The sequence below is a fragment of the Prenolepis imparis genome, unplaced genomic scaffold (assembly GCF_030444845.1).
Source record: "Prenolepis imparis isolate NDT839.2.m4 unplaced genomic scaffold, iyPreImpa1.0 SCAF_7, whole genome shotgun sequence".
Lineage (NCBI taxonomy): Eukaryota > Metazoa > Arthropoda > Insecta > Hymenoptera > Formicidae > Prenolepis > Prenolepis imparis.
In genome coordinates this window covers 5671459-5695933 of record NW_028141165.1, presented here as the reverse complement: position 1 = coordinate 5695933, position 24475 = coordinate 5671459, and the positions used below count along the sequence as shown (strand labels likewise).

The 24475-nt window shown below is 33.0% G+C and overlaps 1 protein-coding gene across 4 annotated transcripts; it reads left to right on the top strand.

Annotated features, from left to right (window-relative positions):
* Nucleotides 1–1273: 1273 nt before the first annotated feature.
* Nucleotides 1274–24247, top strand: Mf (myofilin). Of its 4 annotated transcripts, none has more exons than XR_014425746.1 (8): nucleotides 1274–1431; nucleotides 8783–8919; nucleotides 9359–9515; nucleotides 9984–10072; nucleotides 17341–17484; nucleotides 19496–19750; nucleotides 22321–22436; nucleotides 23961–24247. XR_014425746.1 is itself a non-coding variant. In XM_083042669.1 (8 exons), the coding sequence occupies exons 2-7, from the start codon at nucleotides 8820–8822 to the stop codon at nucleotides 21848–21850; spliced, it is 828 nt and encodes a 275-aa protein (XP_082898795.1). In that variant the 5' UTR covers nucleotides 1274–1431; nucleotides 8783–8819; the 3' UTR covers nucleotides 21851–21860; nucleotides 23961–24247. The 4 variants fall into 4 exon arrangements, 3 of the variants coding, with proteins under 3 accessions (XP_082898795.1, XP_082898798.1, XP_082898796.1); XM_083042669.1 differs by lacking the exon at nucleotides 22321–22436 and adding an exon at nucleotides 21768–21860; XM_083042670.1 differs by lacking the exons at nucleotides 1274–1431; nucleotides 22321–22436 and adding exons at nucleotides 1480–1810; nucleotides 21768–21860.
* The last annotated feature ends 228 nt before the right edge of the window (nucleotides 24248–24475 follow it).

Genomic DNA, 24475 nt, shown 5'->3' with positions numbered 1-24475 from the left:
ACTATATAAACTATATAGTATTACGAAACTCTTTCTCTTTCTCTCTCTTTCTCTCTCTGTCTCTCGTAGGCTTCAAGGTTCAAGGGGAGCAAAAATATATCAAGGGCGCTCATTGACAGGGAAACGTAAACGTTTTGCGTCACGAGAACGGGATTGAGCAAGCCAACACCTTTTTTAGAATCGTATCCACGCGCGCGTCTCGCGTTGAATCACGCGTATATATTTAAAAAAAAGGAAAAACAAGAAAAGATATATGACCGCGTATATTTAGAGTTAGCGTGAATTGCGGGCAATGCAGTGCGTGATTCACTTTCGTAAATCGATGGCACTGACTTTCACGACTCTGGCGAGTATCGACAGTTCTCGTTATTTCGCGGAAAAATATAATTTAAAGTGCATTAGGGGTTGATTTACGATCGCGGCTTCGCCACTACGGAAATTAAGAAACGACGCCCCCGCTCTTTTGTGTATTTCACGCAATACGTTCATAAATAGAACACGTGCATAGTATAACGATGCATCTGCATTACGGTGCTGTAACTCTTCTCTCGCATTATAGACTGACTCATTGCTTAGCGGAACAGAAATAAGCATTGATTTATATCACGGATAAAATACGCGCGGGCGATGAATATCAAAACTGATGAAGCAAGTTGAGTTGAATGAGCAATAAAGAGGAGAAAAAATTCTATTGTCGATCGATATCTGTTATATCAAAAATAAGCAAAAGTACAAATATGTGTATTTGATCTTTAAAGTGTATATTTACACACTATTAGAGATTATTTGAGATAAAATATCTAAAATTATAAAATAACTGTCCTATAATATGTATTGACGGAAAGCAGGGCTTTCTATATTTTATCTGTAAAAACAATATTTTTTTTAGATAAGAGTAAAAGAGAGCATACACACGCGCGCGTAATAGTTCAAAAATATAAATCTCATAAATCCGTACGAGAGGCTATTCTCTCTCAAGTGTTCGCGTCAAGAAGACGCGATTTACATTAACGTTACGTAACACGTTTCTGCGCATCGTACTCAGGAATCGTATTCGTTCATGCGATCTCGATTTTCAAATATCGAGGTATATATCCAAAGCCCATCGTTTGTGCATTATACCGTGTCGTAAATTCCGCATAGCAAGTGCGCAGTCACGAGTGCAGTCACGATCGAGCTGCAGCTCCAAGGTGAAAGCTGCCACGCGCACTCTGCTCTCTTCCCTCGTCTTATGACGAGGGGCTCCGTTTTCACCAATCGCATCTCGTTGGCGGGGGTTGTGCCATAAATGTCGCGTGGCTTATCGTCGAAACCCGTCGCCAGATCGGCGCCACCGTGTATAGCACCGTGGTATACTAGTCTACATTTTTGGCGGCAGCCGTCCAGTCTAAGGTCCAATCCCCGAACCAAACGGTCGCCCGAAATACTTAGGTAAAGACCTGCATCTCTCTTTTTCTTTTTCTCTCCCTCTCTCTCTCTCTCTCTCTCTTTCTTTCCGATCGAAAGTCGATCGATCAAAAATCGCAAGATCTCTCTTTTTTCGAGAGAAAGAGAAAGAGAAGAAAAGAACCGCGGGGAGAAGTTTTAGCTGCAAACGTAAGGGATGAAAATACGGGGTAGCGAAAGGGTAGCGACGTGAGCGCCATCGCGAGTGCATCGAAGGGAGGAAACGAGGGGATCTCCCGAGGGAAAAATCGTCGCGATTTTCCGACGCGCCTTAAAACGAGGGTGTCCTCGATCTACTGTGCGGCAGTGAAGAAATAAACGCCTAGTCGGACGTGGTCCTCCTCTGCTGCGACACATTCATTTAGTAGGAAATCGCTCTTCCACTAACCATCCACGCGAGAACGCGTGTTAACCACACGTTAACTAATGACTTAATGATACTCTTTGTCTCTTATTTCATTCTGTTGTGTGCGTGTGTATGTGTATGTAAAAGGACGTGTGTAATTAATGTCACTAACATATACTTGCGGATCGATGAAGATCGATCGATAATTTTTTCAATTAGTACTCCTAGTGTTTGTAATTATATTGATGCTGAAACTTCTTATATTTGATATATGATAAACAACGTAAAAAAATTGTGGAGTATTAATTCTGTAATTATGTCAGATCTGTCACAGTTTGATGCAAGAGATAATAAACAGTAAATTATATATTGATAATGATTACAAGTTATAATCTTAAAATTCAAAATATTAGTCTTATTTCATCGATCAATAAATGTTTAATGTCATTTTAATCTATGTCAATTTTATTTGTGCCGTTAGTAATTGCGACCCCTTTCACGTCTAACACGGTATCTTTGCTTTGCGTGACCGAATTGCTATTCGTTGTCGTTTAAAACAATGACATTTCCCTCTGACAGCTGTATGTTTAAAATTGAGTACAATCTCATATATAAAAGAAGGCGTCTTTCAGTAAGAGAGAATAAATAACGCGAATTTGTCATTGCGTAATGTCTATGTCATTTAAATGTTCGCTTTGCTGATTTTTTTGTCAAACTTTTTTACATTCTAAATAAAGTTACTCTCTGTGATTTCAATGTAAAAGATTATTCAATTATTCAATAGATTATTCCTCTTTATTAGAGAAAAACTTTATTTTAATTTTATATATTTATTTTTTTATATCTATATTTTTTCAAACATATATTGTTTAATTTTTTAGTACTGATATTTTTTAAAAGACTTTATACAATTACGAATGCACGCAATAATTGAATATTCTAACGCATATTTAACAATATTATTGATTGAATTGAATAATTATATTTCTTCAAAACTCTTGGGATTTTAATAATTAAAATTTCAAAATGAATAAATCTTTATTAATAACAATAAAAAAATACTTAGTATCCTTAACACAAATGCTCGATAATGATCTAGTGAAAAGGGTCCAATAAAAGGTGTCAATTACAAGCAATAAACATGGATAATTTTTTGAAAAAAATTATTGAGAAGCGAGGATCTTCAAGAATTTATGAATATCGCTCTAATAAATAATGTAATCTGCTGCAAAACTATTTGGAGCTCTCTTAAGAGGGTTAAGATCTCTTGCATCGCAAAACGAATACGACGTCTATAAAGCGGTTCTTGTTAACGTCGGAAATTTATCGACCTCGCTCTTCCTATCGTCGTAATCACGCCTCCGGTGCATTCTAATTTTGTGGAAGCGACTTGGCAATGGCCGGCACGCGTATGCCGTCTCTCGGTTTCCTTTTTATTGCAATACCAATTTGAGGCTCGCGCTGCATTTGAGCGCACCGTGTCTGACGATTGTCGAGCTTATGCCAATCGTTCACGGAATGGCAAATTGTTTATAATAATTGGCAGAGATTTTTGTTTAAAGCTTACGTAAAGCGCACGCGCGCGCGATCGCGTATTTATACCGTCGACCGAGAATAGCCGGATCTGCGCGATCCGCCAAGACCGACGTGTCTGTTACAACCGTTCTCTTTCTACTGATTAATACATTTATATATATATATATATATATTTTTATATTATATATCTATATAATTTAAAAAGAAAATTTTTAATACCTATTAAAAAGAATTGTCGCGATTAAAATTCTATTTTGTCATGTTTTTTTTTGTTTGTATCGCTAGAAGAGTTTGGGCAATCTTGATATTGTTTTAAATAAATGTAATTCATTAAAATAAACTCATTTATAGATCGAGAACAAATATTTCAATTTTTTAAATAAATTTTAAACCAAATATTAAATACTCTTATAATCATCACCGATAAAAAAAAGTCGATTTAATAAATAATTAATTTGCAATATATTCGGGAAAAGACATTAATTTCTAATTTATTACTTGTCTATTATTAATCCAATATTATTTGTGCATCGTCATGCACATGTTTGCGTTTGATCTTGTGCAATGCCTATTGTTTTGACTGGAAAATCTGACTGGAGGATTTTACGAAATCTAACTCTCGCAACTAAATGCGTTCCAGATTGATGGGCTTGCTAATATTATGGAATACGTCATCGCAAATGCTAGCCAACGTCTCGGCGAGTTAAACGACAAGTCCGACCAAATTGGGACACTACTTTCTGTCCGCCTCGAGATCAAATTTAACGTTATCGTAAACAATCATATCCAATCCTAAATCTAAACCTGTCACAACAAGTGGGACCAATGGTCTCTAAATTTATTTAAATATCCTGACAAAACGCGACCTTAGTCTTTGTTTAAAATAAAAATAAACTTTCTGCCACGATAAAATAATTTCGATTCTGCGAAGAATTATATTATTTTATTATAAATATATAATTTATATATTGTAATTTCTTTAAAAATTTAATAATATAAATCGATTTTTACTTGTGAACTCTATCTTATTATCTTATTTGTAAAAGTATAATATATTAAAAAAGTATAAAAAATCTACTATCTGTTTTTTCACTTATTAAATTTATAATTAAAATATAAGGAATGTAATCATAGTCTTTATACATTTTTTTTTATTAAAATTCTCGAATATACATGATATGATAAAAAATCGTGGATAATATTTATTAATTCCGATGCTATGTAAAATGATGTAATGGAATAAAAGGGCTTTTGACTAGAAATCACCTCGCGTGTTTAAATCCTAATCGCTATTCTCGAAAGAAACAAGCGTAAACAGTGCATGGGACCGAAGGCCAGAGTAATGAAACGTGCGATAAACGCAATTCACGGTGTCCCTGTTTTAAACGGCGCCGTCTGACTCGAGCGGACGTTTACTACTTTCCCGCGCGCTTCTCGCGTTTCATCGCGGGGTTAACGTGCCGGGTCTCCTCGGTGGCGATCAAGTTTTTCGACATTAATATCGCGAAAGTTTTCCTTCGCGCGGTTCCACGCAAATCCCCGAGCTTTTAGCGGACGAGCCACGCGATGCCTGGAATCTAAAGAAGTGTGTGCTTTAAGGAATCTCGCGTTCGATCGCTTGATCCGAGTCTTCAACATCCCTTTCTAACACTGTCAGTGGCTCTACCAATGTACACAAGCGTACGCTTTCATTCAAAATAATCATTACGACGCTTCATTACGTAAAATGCTTGTAATCAGAGTCATTATTTTTATAACGATAGTTTCTCAAATTATCAATGCCTTTGTAGGCTTATTCTTGAACTAATGTGAATTTTGACAATGAATATGTAATGTAACGTCATTTAATCCGGCTGTATTATGTCAAGCTTGGCTGTCTTACGAGGTCGCGTGGCGCGGGTGCTGCGCGATTTTCAGCCAAGAATGCTAGGACGACAGGTGGAAGTGCCGTAGCAGTCGTAAACCCGTAATCCCGTTGCAACGCACATTGCAAGGGTACATTAAAGCTCCGCACGTGTTAGCGAGGGAGTGCCAAATCTTCTGATTATTTAATTCCTCGCGTTACGTGTCTTTCATAGCGCGTGTAACGCAATGACGTATATGTCTGTAAACGAATTTCCGTCTCCCGTACAATAAAAGAAAAATACGATAATAAGAAAAAAATATCTAAACTTTATTTTCACATAATAACGTTTATAATATTTTAATATTCCTGATGGGTTTGATTTTTTTATTTTTTTAAGTGAAAGCTTCGTGTGTTATAATATTAGATATTAGTGTTAAAGTTATGCGATTAAAAATCAATTTTCTTTCATTTATAAGAGTATCATAAAGAGCGCTAGCCTTTCAATTAAAATATTTCAACGATTAATCCAACTTTCGAGTCATCGCGAAATATCAGCTGTGCAGGCGGCAGAATGTATGTATTTCAGTTTTTGGACTCATGTCCCAGATCATTTGCTTGACCGTGCCATATATATTTTTAGAAGCCATCTAGATTACCACGCGCGTCCGGATGGGGATGTAACCCACCCCTTCTACCATGCGCGCCCACATCCTTCCCCTTCATCTTTCTTCCGGCGCTCCTGTATAACGTCGGCCCAAACTGTATTACGCACGCGACAAAAATGCGATTCTTCGCTCCAATTCTCTCCTCAATCGCACAATTTTTTTACTCGCATTATATATTTTATTTACTTGTCATTACATATGTAGCATATTGTTTTCGCAGAGATAATATAATTCGATAAATCTCTTTTAATCTGTACGTCAACATAATGTCCCATAGAAATCCGCGCAAATTGGTTAATATGTCAAGATTCACTCGCGACTCAACCCATTTTCACGTGAATTTTAAGGTCAAGATATTCTCGGACGAATATACTCGCAGAATCGTGATGCGATCTAGTGGAAATAGTTCCGACGAATCAAGATTCCGAACACGTGCGGTTCTCCAATTAATTTTTTATATATGTATATAGTGAATCATGTTATCAATATATCTCGAAATTTCAAATCAATGGAATATTATTAAATCATTTATGAACTTTTCTATCGAAATTTTTTTATATACAATATAATTTTTCAGAGGTTCAAAATAAAAAAAATTAATTTTTAAATATATACAATACATACGTTTATGATACATGCAACTCTCTTAATCAACAAAAAAACGTGAGATTCCACAATTGAGACAATGAGATCATAAAAGCATAAATTTGAGTTATATGCATCGGCCTAAAGATTCGGTGCTAAAATCGCCATAGTACAGGGTTTAGAAGGTCATTATCGTCGAAGGTACCATGAATCTCCAATGGGGATTCGCGAAAATCGGTCAAAGTCACACACGAAGACTCGGCTGTCTCTGAGCACAGGGCTCCTCTCTCTCTCTTTCTCGACATTTCCACCTGTTACCAACTAAAAACGGACCGGGGCCCGGGCAGTCTAAATATAACGACCGCGAATCCGGGACTCTTGCGTCACGACGCGTCGCGACGCCTTCCTTTTCGTCCGCTCGAGAATTTTGTGTGTAGACTGGAGAACAAATTACAAAAAACTTTAGGGGGGTTATTTTTCTAGCTATTTTTCCTCTCGTTTCTAAAGTTTGAAAATCGAGTCAGAATTTAGTTAACAACTTCAAATTTCTTGCTTTTTCTAAAGAATTTGAAAAAGCTAATTTCAATCTAACTATTATAACTTTAATATTTCTATGCTTAGAAAAATTATTCTGCTTGGATTATTATTGCTTCGAAAAGCATTATTTAAAATGAGATTGCTTCTTGTTTGCAATAAGCATAGATTCTGAAAATAACGTCAAATGTAAAATAGGATTTTGTAATTTTAATATTATATTTTGTAATAATGTATCATAAAAAAAAAATCAACGCAAACTTAAGATGTTTGCATTAAATATAATGTGCCATATCGTATATATACATTTAATATTCAAATATATTTTTTTTTAAATAAGACCAACGCGAAGCAATCTCATTTTCACTTCATTTTCACGACCTTCAGTCTTCTCGTCGAGAATGAAACGGGAATATCTACGAAAACGCTCGGGCGATCCAGGGCGACTATGAAGTATGCGTGACGCTAAAATTAGCGGCATCCGTTGCGTCAACAAAAAGAAAAACGTCGTTCCCATTTTGCGCTACAGACTACGATTGGCCGATGTAAGGGACGCTACACGAACCAATTCTGCTTTTGCACGCGATCGTAAACGGGACACCGTTATGTGACAATAATTTTCGAATTATAACATCTGACTTTAATAGCGTCAATCTGATTTAAAAATAAGAGCACACATTACAGTAATTTAAAAAAAATCTTAGAATATCTCATATAAAAAACCAAGATATTTAGATCTAAGTTTTCACTGTATCTTTAATTTATTTTATATCTTCATTTAATATCATTAAGGATCTTTTAATGATTACGTATATAATATTCTATATTACGCGCTTTTATTTTTATTTTATTTTTAATATTTAGCAAATCGTGTGTAATTATTTGCAAAAAAATACGAAGAATGGTGATTTCTATGGAATCAACAAATTATTAAATTAGATTTCCGATTTCATTCCGATTTCATTCATCAGGATTGGTTCGTATCGTGCATAAATAAAGAAAATGACTGCCTCATGATAATGGATTGCAGAAATGGCGCATAGTTTATCGCAGCAAGGTTAAAAAAGCACAGCCGCACCTACGTAAATCGTTAAATTTAAGGTGGCTTATGCAATCACCTCAAACTACTGAAATTTTATGTAGCGCTTATTACGAGATTTTCTCGTAAAAGTTCTGCATTCAATTGCATTTGCAGAGAAATTATATATATTATTTCTCTTCTAGTCGAAAAAGTGAAAGAGTCAAAGCTCTTTTAACACAGAACTTTCTTTTGTAACTTAGTTTTTTTCATTTTCTAATATTCTTCTGTGTCCTGTGTCTAATGGTATTTTCTATTCCCTTAACATGTAAATTACTAATTAAAAGTGCCGTACACATACATAAAAGATTGTAGAAAATTATAGCGTTATAAAATGTTAAACAAAAAATATATTTACATGTTCTATTTTAAATTTTATCTTTAAGTTTTTTAAGTTATAATTTTTCAACAAAAATTTAATTAAATCTATTTGAAATATTAAACCAATTTTTTTAATATTAAATATTTTAAATATTAAATACTGCTAAAAGAATCTACAATATAAAAAGCGTGATAATTCTAAGATAAATTATATGTTTTTTAACATTATTTTCTGTCAATCTTCTTCCACGTGTACGGCAATCTTTCATGAGAGGAAGAGCATTTTCTACAAAACGTCAAATGATTAGAAACTCGATAAATTTGTTTCTGTTACATTCTCTCACGATTTATGAATTTAGATGGAGAAAAAAGATGATATGCTTATTTAACTATCTGTTTATTTCTTTTTTTCTTCCTTGCTACAGCGAACGAGTGTGGTTAGCAGTTCAGTAGAGTGGCAAAATGGACGCGCGATTCAGAAGCAATCTCGATATGATCGGGCGTAACGAGCCCATCACAAGGAAAGCGAAATTTTGGCAGAGTTATGTACGAGCCCTGAAAGGTGAGACACGCACATTGTCTGCGTAATATCATCTTTGAATTTCTGTACGTCCTGCATTTATGTTAATTGTACAAAACGATCCGCATGAAACGAACTATCTAAATATTTCCGCATTGGTGAGCTAATATATATTTGTTTTAAATATATTTTTGTCTGAAAAATTATTGTATATGTTTATAAATCATGAATACTTAATTTCAAACAAAGCTCTGATTTTTTCTAAGTAAAAATCTTGAAAAATACACGAATATACTTTTTTATTTTTGTCGGACAATTTTAAACTGCATATGCACTTTTTAGCAACTTGTTAAAATTTTTTCAAATATTTTATTATATTTTGACAAAATTTTTTTGTACTTTGTTTACGTTAATCAATTTAGAAATAACGTCAGAGAGAAAGTCTCTTGGTATTTTTTTTAATAAAATGAAATGAAAACAGGCACTGACGACATCAAAGCTCCCGAGCACACTCACAGGCCCCGAGGCATTTTCCGCTCGGATTTTCCTGAGCTGCACTCCACTTCGTGGCCGTTTGGAAAATCAATCTACGAAAGCCCGATTCACGCAGCCGACCGTATTAATGTTCCCGGATACAGGTATGTACGCGTATTTTTTTTTTTCTTTCATTATTAGAATAGTCGCGTTTAAAATAGGATATATATACATAAAGTTATAGAGCAGAATCATAAGATATCAGAAAAAGAACCGTACTGTGTCGCATTTTTTAAACAATCATATTGTACATAATAAATGTATTCTTGACATATCTCTGACATATCGGTTCTCTTGGCAGAGATTCAAAATAAACGAAGATCTAAATATAAATTTACGCCGGCCTACTTAGTAAAATTTCACTCTTATTTTTCAGTTATAATATTCATTATGTCATAGCAAAATATTTAATTTTACACATATAATTTCTAATATTTAAATAAAAAATATTAGAGAAATATTCAAAAAATATCTATTAGAAATATTGAATTAAATTAAGCACTGATATTTTTAGCCGCTATTCTGTGAAATATAATATTAGCACGATTACGTTTCCTTCTTTCTTTTTTCAGGTATCTACCCGTGCACCGTGAGATTTACGGATATTCGCCGAGGCAGCTGTATCCCCACCAGTACAAACCCGTAGAACGCTTCACCCCCGGTACGTACTAAAGAACTGTGAGCGAAAGAATCGAAAAGAGAGTGAACGGCGTCTTAGAGAAAGAAATCGAAAGCCCGAAACGAAACGAAAACTCTTATAATACCTCGATATCGAACGAGAGCGAGAGAGAGTGTGAGAGTGCGAGAGGAAGCGAGAAAAAATGGGAAAGAAGGAGTACGCGACAAGAAAAAAAAAACAGAGTGAGCGGAATAGACGAGAATAGAACCGGGTGAGACGGGAATAAAAGAGAAACGCATGAACGCGCAGAATGTATCACGGAAATTACCAAAACCGTATCGTACCGTACGATCATATCGAAACCTGTTAACAGATAACTACACTTGTTCTCGTGGACCTTCCTAGATTAAGTTTTCGATGTATAACAACCCGGTGCTTTTGGCTTCTGGCCGGCTTCTTTCTAAGCTAAGGGTAAGAAACAAACGAACGATCATCATTCTTGAAAGAAAGACATTGTCGCATCTTACGCGCGCAAGCACGCGACCCTCCGGGCCTTTCTCAGAAGCCAGAAACGCCTTTCCGGAGAGGTACCATACACCTATACATATTTACCCTTCACCTTGCCTGCACACTTAACCGAAGAGACAAATAGAACGAGATAACTATAAAGAAGGGACTTGTCATCCCCTATCCACCCTCGTTCTCGGCCCCGATTTTACACCACAAAATGCCGCTCCCCCCGACGTGTAAAATGCGTATGCACTTCTTGAACGTACGTGTCAATCGGTTCGTTTGTTTAGTTTCATTGTAAATCACAATAATAATAATCAAAATAATCATGTCTATATATACCTTCATAAGTCACATACCATGTGTAATACTAATTATTTTACGCATCTCTTTGTATCTATAAGTTATTAGACTTATATACATACTATATCATGATTATATATATATATGAGAACATATCTATACGTACGTATAAATATATGTATAATATATTTCAATATCTCTGAAGGCTTTTCTGTCTCGCGATGTTCCACTTACTTAGTTAGAGTCATAAATTTCCCTGTTTTTAGATCCTAACTGACTAATCGAGACCGGACTCAAGATCGACGTTGACATAACATAGTCATTTATGATATAAAATCTAATCCGTCATATCATATAATTAGAGCAGCCTGGGGTGGATTGCAATAATTTAAAAAAAATCTAATTTGGGAGTATTTCTCCTCTTTACATATATCAAAATTATATCACGAATACGATATTTGATAATAATTAAGACAAATATTACAAAACCTCAAATTCGCCTACGTTGAATTAACACTGCCTTTCATTATCATTTTAATAATTCAATAAATTTCAAAAATCACAATTCATAAATATATAATCTGCTTTCACATTAAAAATAAAAACCATTGAAATAATTCGTTTTTAGATTCTTCTAGAGAATTTTGATTATTGATCATGCTCAAAAATAAACTTGGAAAATATTTTTTTATTATAATATAGTTTTTTCATTTCTACATTTCGCATATTTCTAATCTAATCAACCATCTAATTTTAACGAGTAACTTGTGATTCGAATATCATCTCTATCGTTAAATTGAGGCGTCACGGATCATCGTTCACCGTCGTTCCGTCGTTCATGGATCACACGTGGATCATACGTGTCGTACCCGAGGTGTCGCCCTGTGATCTCGTCTCTAGAGAGAAAGTATTTCCTAGCTCGCCAGTATACGTCCAGTAAAGTTTCAGTCATCGAAATGGGGTATCATTGTCGATTCGTTCAACTATACGCGATCTCGCACGCCGTTGAGCAGAGGTTTCTGATTTCTGATTTCCAGGCGCTAGACCCAACAAGTGGCTCATACTGAATCGCATCATCGATTTGAGTGACCTTAGACGCCAACAGATCTCCCGAAAATGGGAGACCAAAGAGCGAATCGCGCTCACCTCCCGAGCACGACGTCATTGCTTACGAAAGACGATCGACTAATGTCTTATGCACGAAAATCTCCCCTCAAAAATATAATCCCGCTTTTAGAATATCCCCACACTTATTATAATATATTATTACACCGTACATACACATAGGCGTTCCTTAACCCCTACGTGTGACAAGCACGTGATCGCTTAGCGTTTTAACAGATTCGCCTAACAGATCGTTTCGCATATCATATTTTTGCATCGCTAATGTAGTGCTTTTTTAAAAATACGATGTCGCGATTTTTCGGCAATTTTTTTTCTACGATTTATAATTAAATATAATTATTGAACATCGAACAGATCAATATAATTATTAATCTGGAATATTCTAGAGAAAGAAATTGACGTTCAAGGATGGGCGACTTTTCTCATTATTATAATCGTATTTTTGTACATTTTTTCATCATTGAGTGTTTATATTTTTACACGATATAATTTGGATATTAAGAATTTAATATTTAAGTTAAATATTATTAATATTAGCAAATTAAATATTAGTGAACACATTGAATCACACATTTAAAGAATATGGACTTTTAAATCATAAAAAATCATAAAATTGTACAGAATAACACAACTTTGTACAGAAGATTTTGCGCATAGCAATATAATAAAGTTATACACACATCAGTTTCAGTTTACACCTATACAACACATCGTAACTTATTACTTACGAAATGTTACCCGCTTTTTAATTTTTTTAATTTTTAAACAGAGACCCACGATACATCTCGCAATCCTGAACAAAAGAACACAAAGAACGATCCTTCCTTCTTTTTGATATAACAATCATCGAGAAAAACCCGCGAATCGTCGTGAAAAGAAAAACTTTACAAGACCATTTTGACACCAGCTATTGCGATCGAAAATCGAACTCGAAAATTCGATTTCTGAGTGCGCGACAGGGAGAGCTATCAGCTTTTATATCAAAAAAATTTATAGAAACAAATTCTAATGAGATACATCATAACTTAAGTTTTTGTTAAACAATTTTTGACCACAATTATGTTTCATATTGTATACTTTTCATCTTTTCCAGTCTAATAAAATGTATGAAATAATATCTCATACAATGTGCAGAATAAATTTAGAAAAATAAATTTATATACTATCTTGAACATATTTAATATTTGCTGAATTATTAATAAATTATATTAATAAGATCGAAAAAATATATCTGATTCTATTTATATAAAAGCAGTTTATTTTAAGTATAATATATATAAAATAAGAGTATATTATATTTCTTCTTATATTTTTTTTATAAAGACAACAGTTGTGAAAACCGATCAAGGAAATTATGAAAATATTTAATAACTTTTTTTTTAAGTACTTTGTATTCTATTTTTCTATTTGTAACAATCACAGGGACAGAATGCGGGCACGTACTATTTAGAAATCCTTAACTCTTGCAGCTGAGGTGGAGGTCACAGCTTGATTGCGAAAAGTCAATGAGCCGAAAGGGAGATATAAAAAAGCGACTCGAAAATGAGATAGAACAATAGCAAGACTGGTTTTTTCAATCGTCATACACTCTACTTTAGGCAACGATTGTACGCTCAAGCATATTAGAAAATAATTATGGAAACAAAAGGGATCTGCATGTATTGGCACAGAATGTATGATATGAACGTATGGTAGTACTACTGAAAGGGAATAGGACATGTGTGGATCAGACGTATGTGAGCAAAGCTGGCGAAAAAGGATTGTGCGGAAAAAATTTCTCCTTTTCAAAAATCTTAAAAGAAGAGTAATAAATTGAGATAAAACATGGCCGCCAAAACTTGAAAAAGCTGGAAATTTTCTCTCGATGCTTGCGCGTTCTAATTCGTGCTTCCGATTTTTCAGACACAACAATATCGCCTGTCTCCTCATACACAGTTTTTTTAAAATTTAAATATATATTTATGCCGTACACATATATATCATACAAGTAGAACAATAATAGTGTAAATATATACACACAAAATACATTTACACAATTGTAATACAATTCACAAACACAAAAACATTCTTTAGAAATATATATATGTATATTATATATATTTCTACAGTAAATTATAAACAACAGATTTTCTTTTATGACTCAAATGAAGTGAAATTATAAATATGAATAATTCAAGGCGATACCGAGAAAAATCGAAAGTTCTCTTTTCGTAATACGCTCTAATCGGCAATAATACATGCACGCGTATTTACTAACAATGGACAGATTAATGTGCAATTAATTACAACCAGATCCAGAAATTTCTATCTTTTTCAGGATATGGCATGTACTTTTTTTCGTTAATTTGAACCCTTCCCTTCCTAGAAACCTGTTTCTAGCTTTTAAACGATCCGCCTGTAAATGTAATTCTTCCGACTGGAACTGCATAATAATTAACGACTGCTAATTTATGATGATTATACGGACGTACACGGATCGTCGCAACGTATATATATATTAGGATCGCCACAATTACTATATATATAGTTCACATCGGATTACGCATTGGATTTCAGTAGGTACCGATTTTTAATGAAAAATTTTACATAATTATTTATTCAAGCTTAAGATGTTTAAAATAGTGTGATCAATTAACCGCGCGACTTCTGATAAAAAGTAGAAAGTTAGTGAATAATAATATCAAATTGATAACGAAACTTAAGTAAATTATCATAGCTGCAATAGCCGCAAATCTTGAAATAAAAAATATTTGCAGATCAAATACAGTCATCTTTTTGACGAAGAAAGATTTTAAACAAAAATATTAAGTAATCGACAAATATTTAATTTAAATTAAGAATTGAATAACGCGCATATGCAACAAAATAAAGCTAATATTTAGTGATAGCGCACAGTATAAAACATGTACAATAAAATAGATTTAGCTTTATAAAATTGATAATTCATGCTAGAGAGCCAAGCTTTCACTAGTTTCAATAATAGTGCCTAGCACACAATTAATAGGAAGATAGTTTGATAAGCCGTAGTCTAAGCAATCATAGCTATCATATACATAAATCCGCATTCTGGTAGTCAGATCACTATCTCTCTAATTTTTTCGTTACAAATTTTGATAACCAAGCCGTTTTTTGACAACACGAACCGTCGCAGCTTTTTTTCGTCACCGATTTTTTGAAGCAGCTTTTTTCTACCAGGTTAGTATGCTTTTTTTCACTTTACGTAACGTCATGCTATTTTTTGTGAAAGCGCTGATTTTTCTTTTATTTTTTACACACAAACTCGTGTGTGACGTCAGTTTATGCCAGCTTTTGTCTAGATAATTGTTATAATATGATATAAAAAAGAATATTTGATATTTAGTAAACGCGCACGGCTTACAAGGATATGAAACACAGGGACAGAACCCTTTATAGCACTTTTTAACTTCTCGTACTTGCCATGAACAAACCGAGTTGTAACTTTAAGCGAGAGTTTAAAATAGCTCGTCTAGTTGATGTACTGCAAGTCAAAGTTTCGACGAACCTCCCTAATTATATTTTAAAGAGCCGTCATTCGCTAATTAAACGCGGAATTAACAAGAATCGCGCGCAGTATAACTTGCATAATTTTTGCTAAATTCTCATAAATTAAATAACATATTTATAATATTTGTAAATAATATATACACAGAGAGAATTTTCTCTTAGAATTCACCCTGAAAATCATGGTAATCGTGGAACAATATGAAAGATATGAAAATAATTTTTTGAGAATTTCTCTGATTAATATTTATCACAATATCTATCACAATAAAAAATAATAATATCTATCACAATAAAATATAAAATATGTTTGATTAATTTTACTAAAAGTATAGTAAAATTTACTAAAAGTATAGTAAAATTAATCAAACATATTTTATATTTTATTGTGATAGATATTTTATTTTTTATTGTGATAAATATTAATCAGAGAAATTCACATAAAATTCTTTCTATACCATATTGTCCCACAATTACCATGATTTGCAAGGTAAATTCTATAAGAGAAATTCTCTCTGTGTATGTATAGCTTGTTAAAAAGTCTCCCCCCCTCATTCATTTCATAAAATGTATTAATAACGCATGCTGTGTTTCGTGCATGATCTATGTATGTATATTTGTATGCTTCGTATAAAGATTATTACGAAAGCGAATATTGCGAAAGTGATTAAGAACAAAACTGCTTGTGCGCTAAAATACTAAAAGAAAGAGAAAATGGAGCGCAAAGCAAAGATCAATTCGACAAATTTTGGGCCATATAAAACATATTCAATTAATGTGTTATTAGAAACTGATGTAAACCTCAAGAGTTACTTATCCATCAGAAAGATTGATTGCAAATTAGTCACTGAATAATTATGTAAGACTTCATATTAAATTTTTTATCAAATATCGGAAAGTGTTATGCAAATGTTAGTGGTTTTCTTTTTTAACTTAAAAAAAGAGAGAATAGTGTATATGTTTTTATTCAAAGATATCTTCTAAATCGCTAGCTCTTTTTATTTTTAATATATTTTGTTGTGAGCGCAAAAAGGAACTATTACATAATACATAGAGTATATAAAAAATATTTTATTGTATATATTAAACTATAAATATAGTGATAATAACAATAACTATAATAATAATTGGGTAAAACAAAGTTTTTACATATCAAAGCAATTATAATATATTCGCTCAATCCAATTAGATTGAGCGAATATTATAATTGCTTTGATATGTAAAAACTTTGTTTTACCCAATTATTATTATAGTTATTGTTATTATCACTATTATCACTAATTCTTATTAATTATTATTATAGCTATTGTTATTAATATCTAATTAAATTTAACTTATTTTAATAAGTTCATAAAATTAATTTAAGCATTTATTCCTTTGTGCGCTTGTCATTCTTATAAACAACGAGAGGTCTAAGATACATTTTTCGTTATGTGTGTCCACTTAGAATCAATGTATCAATATATCAATATATCAAATGTATAATACTCGTATGCTAGAAAATCAAATAATTGTTTCGTGCATTTTCGACATTGTCGATGGATTATATTTCCTATTCTGGACGAAACGTAGCGAATGCATAAATTTAAATATAAAAAAATTAAGAGCAATTTAAAAGTTTTATAAAATAATTACTTTGATAGTTATACATATAAAACTAAAATTATTCAGAGATTTTGTGTTTTCATATATATAATTATTTAAAATAAATCATTTAAAAGGAAAATATTTAAGAAGAGTATTTATCTATATATTGCAAAAAAAGTATTCGCAACGCGTTCGTCGAAAAATAAATAAAGTTGTAAATAGACAACTTTCTGCTTTCATTTCTACAATCAACAAAATTACAGCGAAACCATTCGACGCTGAGAAAGCTTGGACCGACCATCTGAATCGGTTGGCGGACATCGACAAGCTTTATCCGAGCAAATCACCGCTTTTGGCTCGTCATTTAAGCTCACCGCTCAGTATCAAACGATTGTTCGACATTCATGGTGAGTAGAAAGCACAAATATGCAATATTCATTGTCCAATGCAAATTCAAACATAAAAGCTACTTACCGCTTATTTATGCATTATTTGTTAAATATATTAAAAATATAATCTTGTTAAGGCGTTGCGTACGCAAAAAGTATATTAAATCTCAGAAATATTTTATATCTTGGATATAAACGCGCGAGATTAATTTTGCGTACGAATAACAAATGAAATACAAATAATTAATTACTCACTCATGCTGCTGTGTCGCACGAGTCTACCTAGCCTTTCTTTCCTTCTTCCTTTCTCGCGCCTTCCTTGTTGCTCGTTCGCGGCGTTCCCGCACTTCTCCGCCAAAGCAAGGTTAGTTACGACGCGTATCAATCATTGAAATACCGACGATTCCGCGACGTTCTTCATCACACTTTCGGTCTTAAATTACGCGGCGCGCACTTTATTACGTTTTTATGGTAAAAATAACGCGAAAAAGGAGAGAGTATAATCGAACGAAGCTTCGGTTCTCTTGAGCTTCGGTTCCTGCAACGTCTCGCGTCTAGTGCGGTGGCGATGAATGGCGGGCGGCAGAGAGAGAATTCGAAAATGCGCCAACTTCACGGTGACGCTACACCTTGTCACTCCGCGCTGCACTTTTTGCTTTTTCAATGGTAAATAATATGCGTTGGCGTTTGAAGACAATTACTGTTACTCTTATTGTAACGTAAGTGAATTAAATAAGAATACGAATTAAAATTGATAATAATTATATGTCGAGATATATATCGAAATTTATAGACGACTTTATATCGACTGTTCGCGATAGATATCGATTATCGAAATCGCGCGAGATACATATTTTAACAATTATCCGTATTTTATACGGATAATAATAAATATTTTGATAATAATAAATATTAAAATATTAAAATACATAATGTGTTAGAACGCATATTTCGTTCGTATCTGCCTCTTTTAAACTGAATCAGTGAAAATGTCATCTATTAAAACAGACACAAGATTTATGTAATGAGTTTCATTCATACTTGTATGTTTTCATTGAATATTAATGAAACTCATTACATAAAGTTTCTATTTTATGTTTCATTGAGTATGAATATGATTTCACTGAAAAATCAGTATATAATAATCATATATATTTTCAAGTAGTTTTTAAAGCTTTTTCTATTTATTTATTTCTATTTTTTGAGAAACTACTACTTCAGAATTATGTACATATTATATTTTTTTTTATTCTTAATGTGATAAATCTATAAAAAATAAACAAAATTCTTGGTCAAACTCAGATATTTTTTAACAAAATATATTGCTATAAATCCATCTGCATACAATACATACAATATGATGAGATGTATTTTAAAATATTACTGTGATTGAAACGACCACTAACTAATTTTTTAAGTGAAATTTCATTAATTTGCAGTGCTTACACTTATTGTTAGAATTGAAAATGTAACTATTTAACTGTTTTTCAGTAATAATACACTGATTCTATTTAAAAGAGTGCAACATTTCGCTAATAAAAAAAATTTGAAAGATATATCGACTACTGCGTTCTAATATCACGCGATACGATGTGATTAAGCAAATCGAATTAATAAATAATTAAGATAAATCATCGTTAAAAATATATAATTTAAAATTGCTCTATATAACATTTATTAATTTTCACTATAGCATTTTTTATCAAGACTATTTTGCATTTATAATGCGTTCAAATATCATCCTTCGAAACAAATCTCGTAAATGAAGAAATTACCTCATTCTATAGCAGCTTCAGCATCTCGTAAAAATAGCATCTACTAAACAATCGCTATACTAATAATATTTCGTCCTAGCTCACACAAGAAATGTCTCAAGGCCAATTTACAGCTGCCCGTGTAAACGGCCTTACATAACGTAGTATATATTTATAAACAATATACACCCCCTACCTTCACCTCGCAGCAGCTCTCGACGATCATCCGCGAACCAGTTCTCGATCGATCCGAATTAAAATCGTCTCGTGCGCAGGTAATCTCGTGGACGACGACTACTTATTGCCTCGTCCGTCTGTCCTGCTGCGCAAGAAGCCGTTCTTCGATCTCCTGGAACCGTCACCGATGGCACCCATCAGTGCATTCACCCGGGACCCATGGTGGTACCCGAGTTACGCGCCCTATATTCCGAGCTACGCTCAGTACCGCACACCGTTCTATCTGAGGGACAGCTACCTCAGTCCAGTTAAACGTAATTACTTGTGGAGCCGACATCCCATCAGGCCCTTCGGTATGTGCATGAACCATGGCCTTTCGGCCCATTCTTCTTTTCCACGGCGCGAACAGAGATCGATGCCAACGCACAATTTTCTGGATTGCTAGACAGATATAATAAAATAAAAATAGTAATTTATTTGACAAATTATATTCAATGATGATGACAGTTTTATGTCAATCGTGAAAATTTATATTCGCGCGGCAAGCGATTACGAAAATTTATGTGACGTTCGATGGCATTGGTCACTGACGAATACTGACTATAGATGTTATTAAGAGAAATATCGACATATTAACTTCTGTTTTGCATCATAGTTAATATATTACATATTACGTGTTAAATCTTGCAATTGCAAATAACTGAATATTAAAAAGTTGATAGATGAGACAATATCTTGAAATATCTGTTTGTAATAATAAATTTCTTAATGAAATCTATAGTCAGTAATTGTGATACATTTGCGATTATATTATTGTTTTATTTTTTTAATTAAATATTCGTAATCGCAAATTTAAAAATCTAGACTACTATTGGAAGATTTAAAAAGCCGAAATCACATATGAATGTTATGCAAAAAAAACTCTAAATTATGGCTATTATTTTAAATATTTCATGCTGCAAGATGTAAATAAGAGAGCCAATTCTGCAATTTTATAATTCCTTGAAAATTATAAATTTTTTTTCATTTTATAAATTTTATATGTATATTCTATTATAAAGAATAGACAAAATGATGAGATATAGTAGTCTAGAATATAATGCGCTTTTCTTATAACACGCACTTAACATACATTATTTAAATACAGGTTGAATCTTACGAAAGATAAGATATTTTTCGCACGAGAAATATTTTTCGTTTCCGTTCATTTTCGAAACATGAGCTTTTGGAAATCATACAGCCGTCTACTTTTTTACCAATAGAATAGTTCCAGTCTCTCGGTACGGATTTTGGTAATTTTTCACCCTTATCAACGCCCCATGAAGTATTCAGGGATATATGTCTCTACTGGCGAAAACTTTTTACTCGATTGAAGAAAAAGAATCGATCGGAAATTTTTTTTTCCAAAAGTTAAAATATGACATGCGTAATCGTACATTGAAAAAAAAATTTGTTAACTTGACTAAATCTTTCAACTAAATTACTATTTTGTTAATTGAACATATATTAGTATTTAAATCAAATATACGTTTTGTTAGATTTAATATGTTATATTTAATTTAAATATTTCTATATGTTCAATTAACAAAATAATATTTAGTTTAGTCAAGTTAATAAATTTTTTTCCAGTGTATGAGAGATTAATGCAATTAAAGAGATTAAAGAGAATAATTGTGACAATTGCATCGCATAATTGTCATTTAAAGAATTTTCTCGAAAATTGTTTGGTTGATTCGGGCGCTAATTAAGCGATAAACATGATCGCCAGTCGCGACGTCAAAAACGGGTCGGAATATCCTTTTCGTTTGTCACCTCGATCGAAAATATAAATCGTCGCGGATGTACAAAGATATTTGGCACCTCGGCGTTGTTGCTTGCTGATTTTGGCATAGATGCAACGCCGTGTCGTCAGATTCGCCGAGCTGCGAAATTGAGAGAACACCTGGTGCCAAGCTGGCGAAATCGACATTTTGGGTCAGCTTAACTTTTTGAGCACGTTCCACATTTTTTGACAGATTACGGAAATTCTATTCGTGCTGCTGTCTCAGTCAGCAAATACTTGTTTTTTGTTTTGCACTGAGAAGCATTACACACACTATACACAAGCATTACACAATTATCTCTTACAGATTGAATAACACATACATTAGAAAAAGACATCCAAAAGGCGTTTTTAACGTTGCAGATATCTTTCAGACACACCTCTTTAGACGCCTTTTCGATTTCTGTATCTATTTGAAATCTTACCAAAGACAAGTGATGTCAATTTACGACAGACTCGATTCTATCGACTTGAAATTGAAAGTGCTCGATGCAGATGTAATATAATAAGATCGTTGCTACAGCAAACAAATGTCTATCATTTTTCAGGAGAGTTATACTACTATTATTCGCAGCCAGTTCCACGATTTCACTTTACCAGCCCGTGGTATAATAAACGTACCACGCATTAAGCGAAAAAAAGTGAGCGATAAAGAGATTAAAGTGGCCGAAGTGTTCAGTCCCTCGCACCCTATTTACTCGTTTAATAAGTCAAACCAGTTCAGTAATCACACAATCAGTTGGCAAGGAGAGCCGTGATGGCGCATCACGATTCATTCACGAAAAAAAGAAAACCGATCCTCCGTTTGCGCCATATTAAAGCCATATTATACTCGCCAATTAACATGCAAGTAGATATTATAATAGATGAGTGATCATAAAACGTGTATATACATACATCTATGTCTTCGACGGCTGTTTAAATGAGAGAGACACTGGGTGTCTCTTAACCCTTGGGCTACCACGTGTTTTCCCGATGTTTCAAAAGTGTAATTTACATCGATACTTTCTTACACACAACCGGAAATCCGTCTTTCTTCCCCCAATCATACGTACTCGTGTATTAACTCGACTGTTTTTTTTCTTTAAATGTTTTCCCCAGATTGCATTATCGCTACAAGAATGTTCCTTAATCCTCGCGGTAATTATTAATTACCGAGTTGTTTACTCTCCGTTCTCTGCCGAGAAGCCGCTGACACAATCTCTCTCGAATACGCGGTACGTGCCCGACAACATTTGTCTATCCTAATCGTGGAATAATTGTTTGCAATAGTGATTAAAAACTCCATTCCGCAAATTACAATCGCTGCTTGATATACACATTCGCCATTTACTGGTTAACACTAGAAGGCTCCAATTTTATTAAATTAAAGAGATACATTGCACAAATTTTTCAAATAGCTGGAAAGCTATCTTATCTTTTTCTAATAAAATTTAAATTCTATCTGCTATCAATAATAAAAGATATAAGAGCGTACTTTGCGTGTTTATCTCTGTTTTACTAATTTATAAAATTCAATTATTATGTTAATTTATAAAATTTTACTAATTCATAAAATTCAATTATACTAATTTATAAAATTCAATATTTTGTGATTATATAAGAAATATACATAAAAAAGTGATAGCACTCTCTTTCAAAATGGTATAAATTATACCATATCTTCTAGTGTTAAAGTCAGCATATCGCGATTATTAGCAAGCCTCATAGTATATTCATTGCTTATGAGATCGATGTTTAGCATAAAGACGCGAGCCGTTTTCGGAGGCTGTCCTCGAAGACAGAAGTGACAGTCCAGTCAGAAGCGTCGTAGCCAAAGGGTTTCGTTAACGAAACATCATCCTAATTTCATCACAACGACTTGTATACGATTTAGGAGCCTATAGATTTTACGAATACATCTTCATATATTTTCTTATTTATTCCTTCTTCACTTTTCCTTCAACTAATGTATGTTCAACATCATATTTTGGATTCTCCGAGTGAAAAATACTTGTGTATTGAATATGTCCAATACCTTCAGACGAGTGCTGGAGGAAACCTCGGGTCACGGTGTAATATTTCTATTTTTCTAATGTTCTCCATGTGATATGCTATGCTCGGCTAATATAAATATATTTATTATTGCGTAGAGAATAGTTTACATATTTATAGTTCGCCAGCTGCAGCTTGCTGTGTTAAAACTAAGCTCATATCTAGCGAGACTGATATTAATGCCCCATATAACATATCGTATTTATATATTCGTTATCATCGCTATCTTATGTATCAAAGCAAAAATAATTAATTATTGTGTTAGAATCGAAACATTACACCGTATACGAGGTCGCGTAAAGACCTATGAGTTTTCTAATATTTAACTGTACATATAATATGACAATTTCGTTGTTCTGTTGAATTTTGTCAAGGTTCCTACAGGAGGACGTAAACTCCACAATTGTAAAAAATGTTAGATTGATTGTAAGTGTGACGTCAAAAATTTTTTATTTCTAAAAATATTGCTTCACGTTTATAATACTTTCTCCAGTAGGAATCTCGGAATTAGGTTCTTATGGAAAAATAATCAATCAAAAATTTTTCAACGTCTTATCTCGACGTCGCATTGATAAGCGCGATTAATCTCGCTGTCATTCGAATTTTATCATTTCTCAAATATTATCTCTTTCATTTTAAATATTTTTCCATAAGAGCGTGAAAGATTGTCGCTTCGTTATTTGATCAACACGTTTTTCTTTTTGCAGCTCACGTCTACTGATGACTGTACGGTGCCATACAGAGAAAGCGTGAAACAAAATAAAACGACGAAAAAAAAATAATGCTCGAAAACAATCAACCAAAAAAAAAGAAGAAAACTTGCATCACATCCCGAAAGAATTTTGGCGTCTCTAAATCACAGTACACATTACCGTTTCCACGGAATTTTATTTATTAACATTTCCTGTCATATGATTTATTGTATCGTTCATCCGTGATCTGTCTACGAAATAAAATAAACACTGCCAAAATTTTATTATACGGCATCAATTCATTTAGTTTTGTTTTTCATCCCCAGATAATAATTTTAATAATTAATAATTTTAATTATTTAATTAATATCTCGTATGATTATAATTTTAATTACATTTCCTTATTATTTTCATTGTGAAACGAAACTGTCCATTTCATATAATTTGATCATCTTTAATTAAAAAACAAAATTCTTTAATAATTCCGATAAGATAAAATAACATAATCGAAGTATGCGACTTACTGAGAT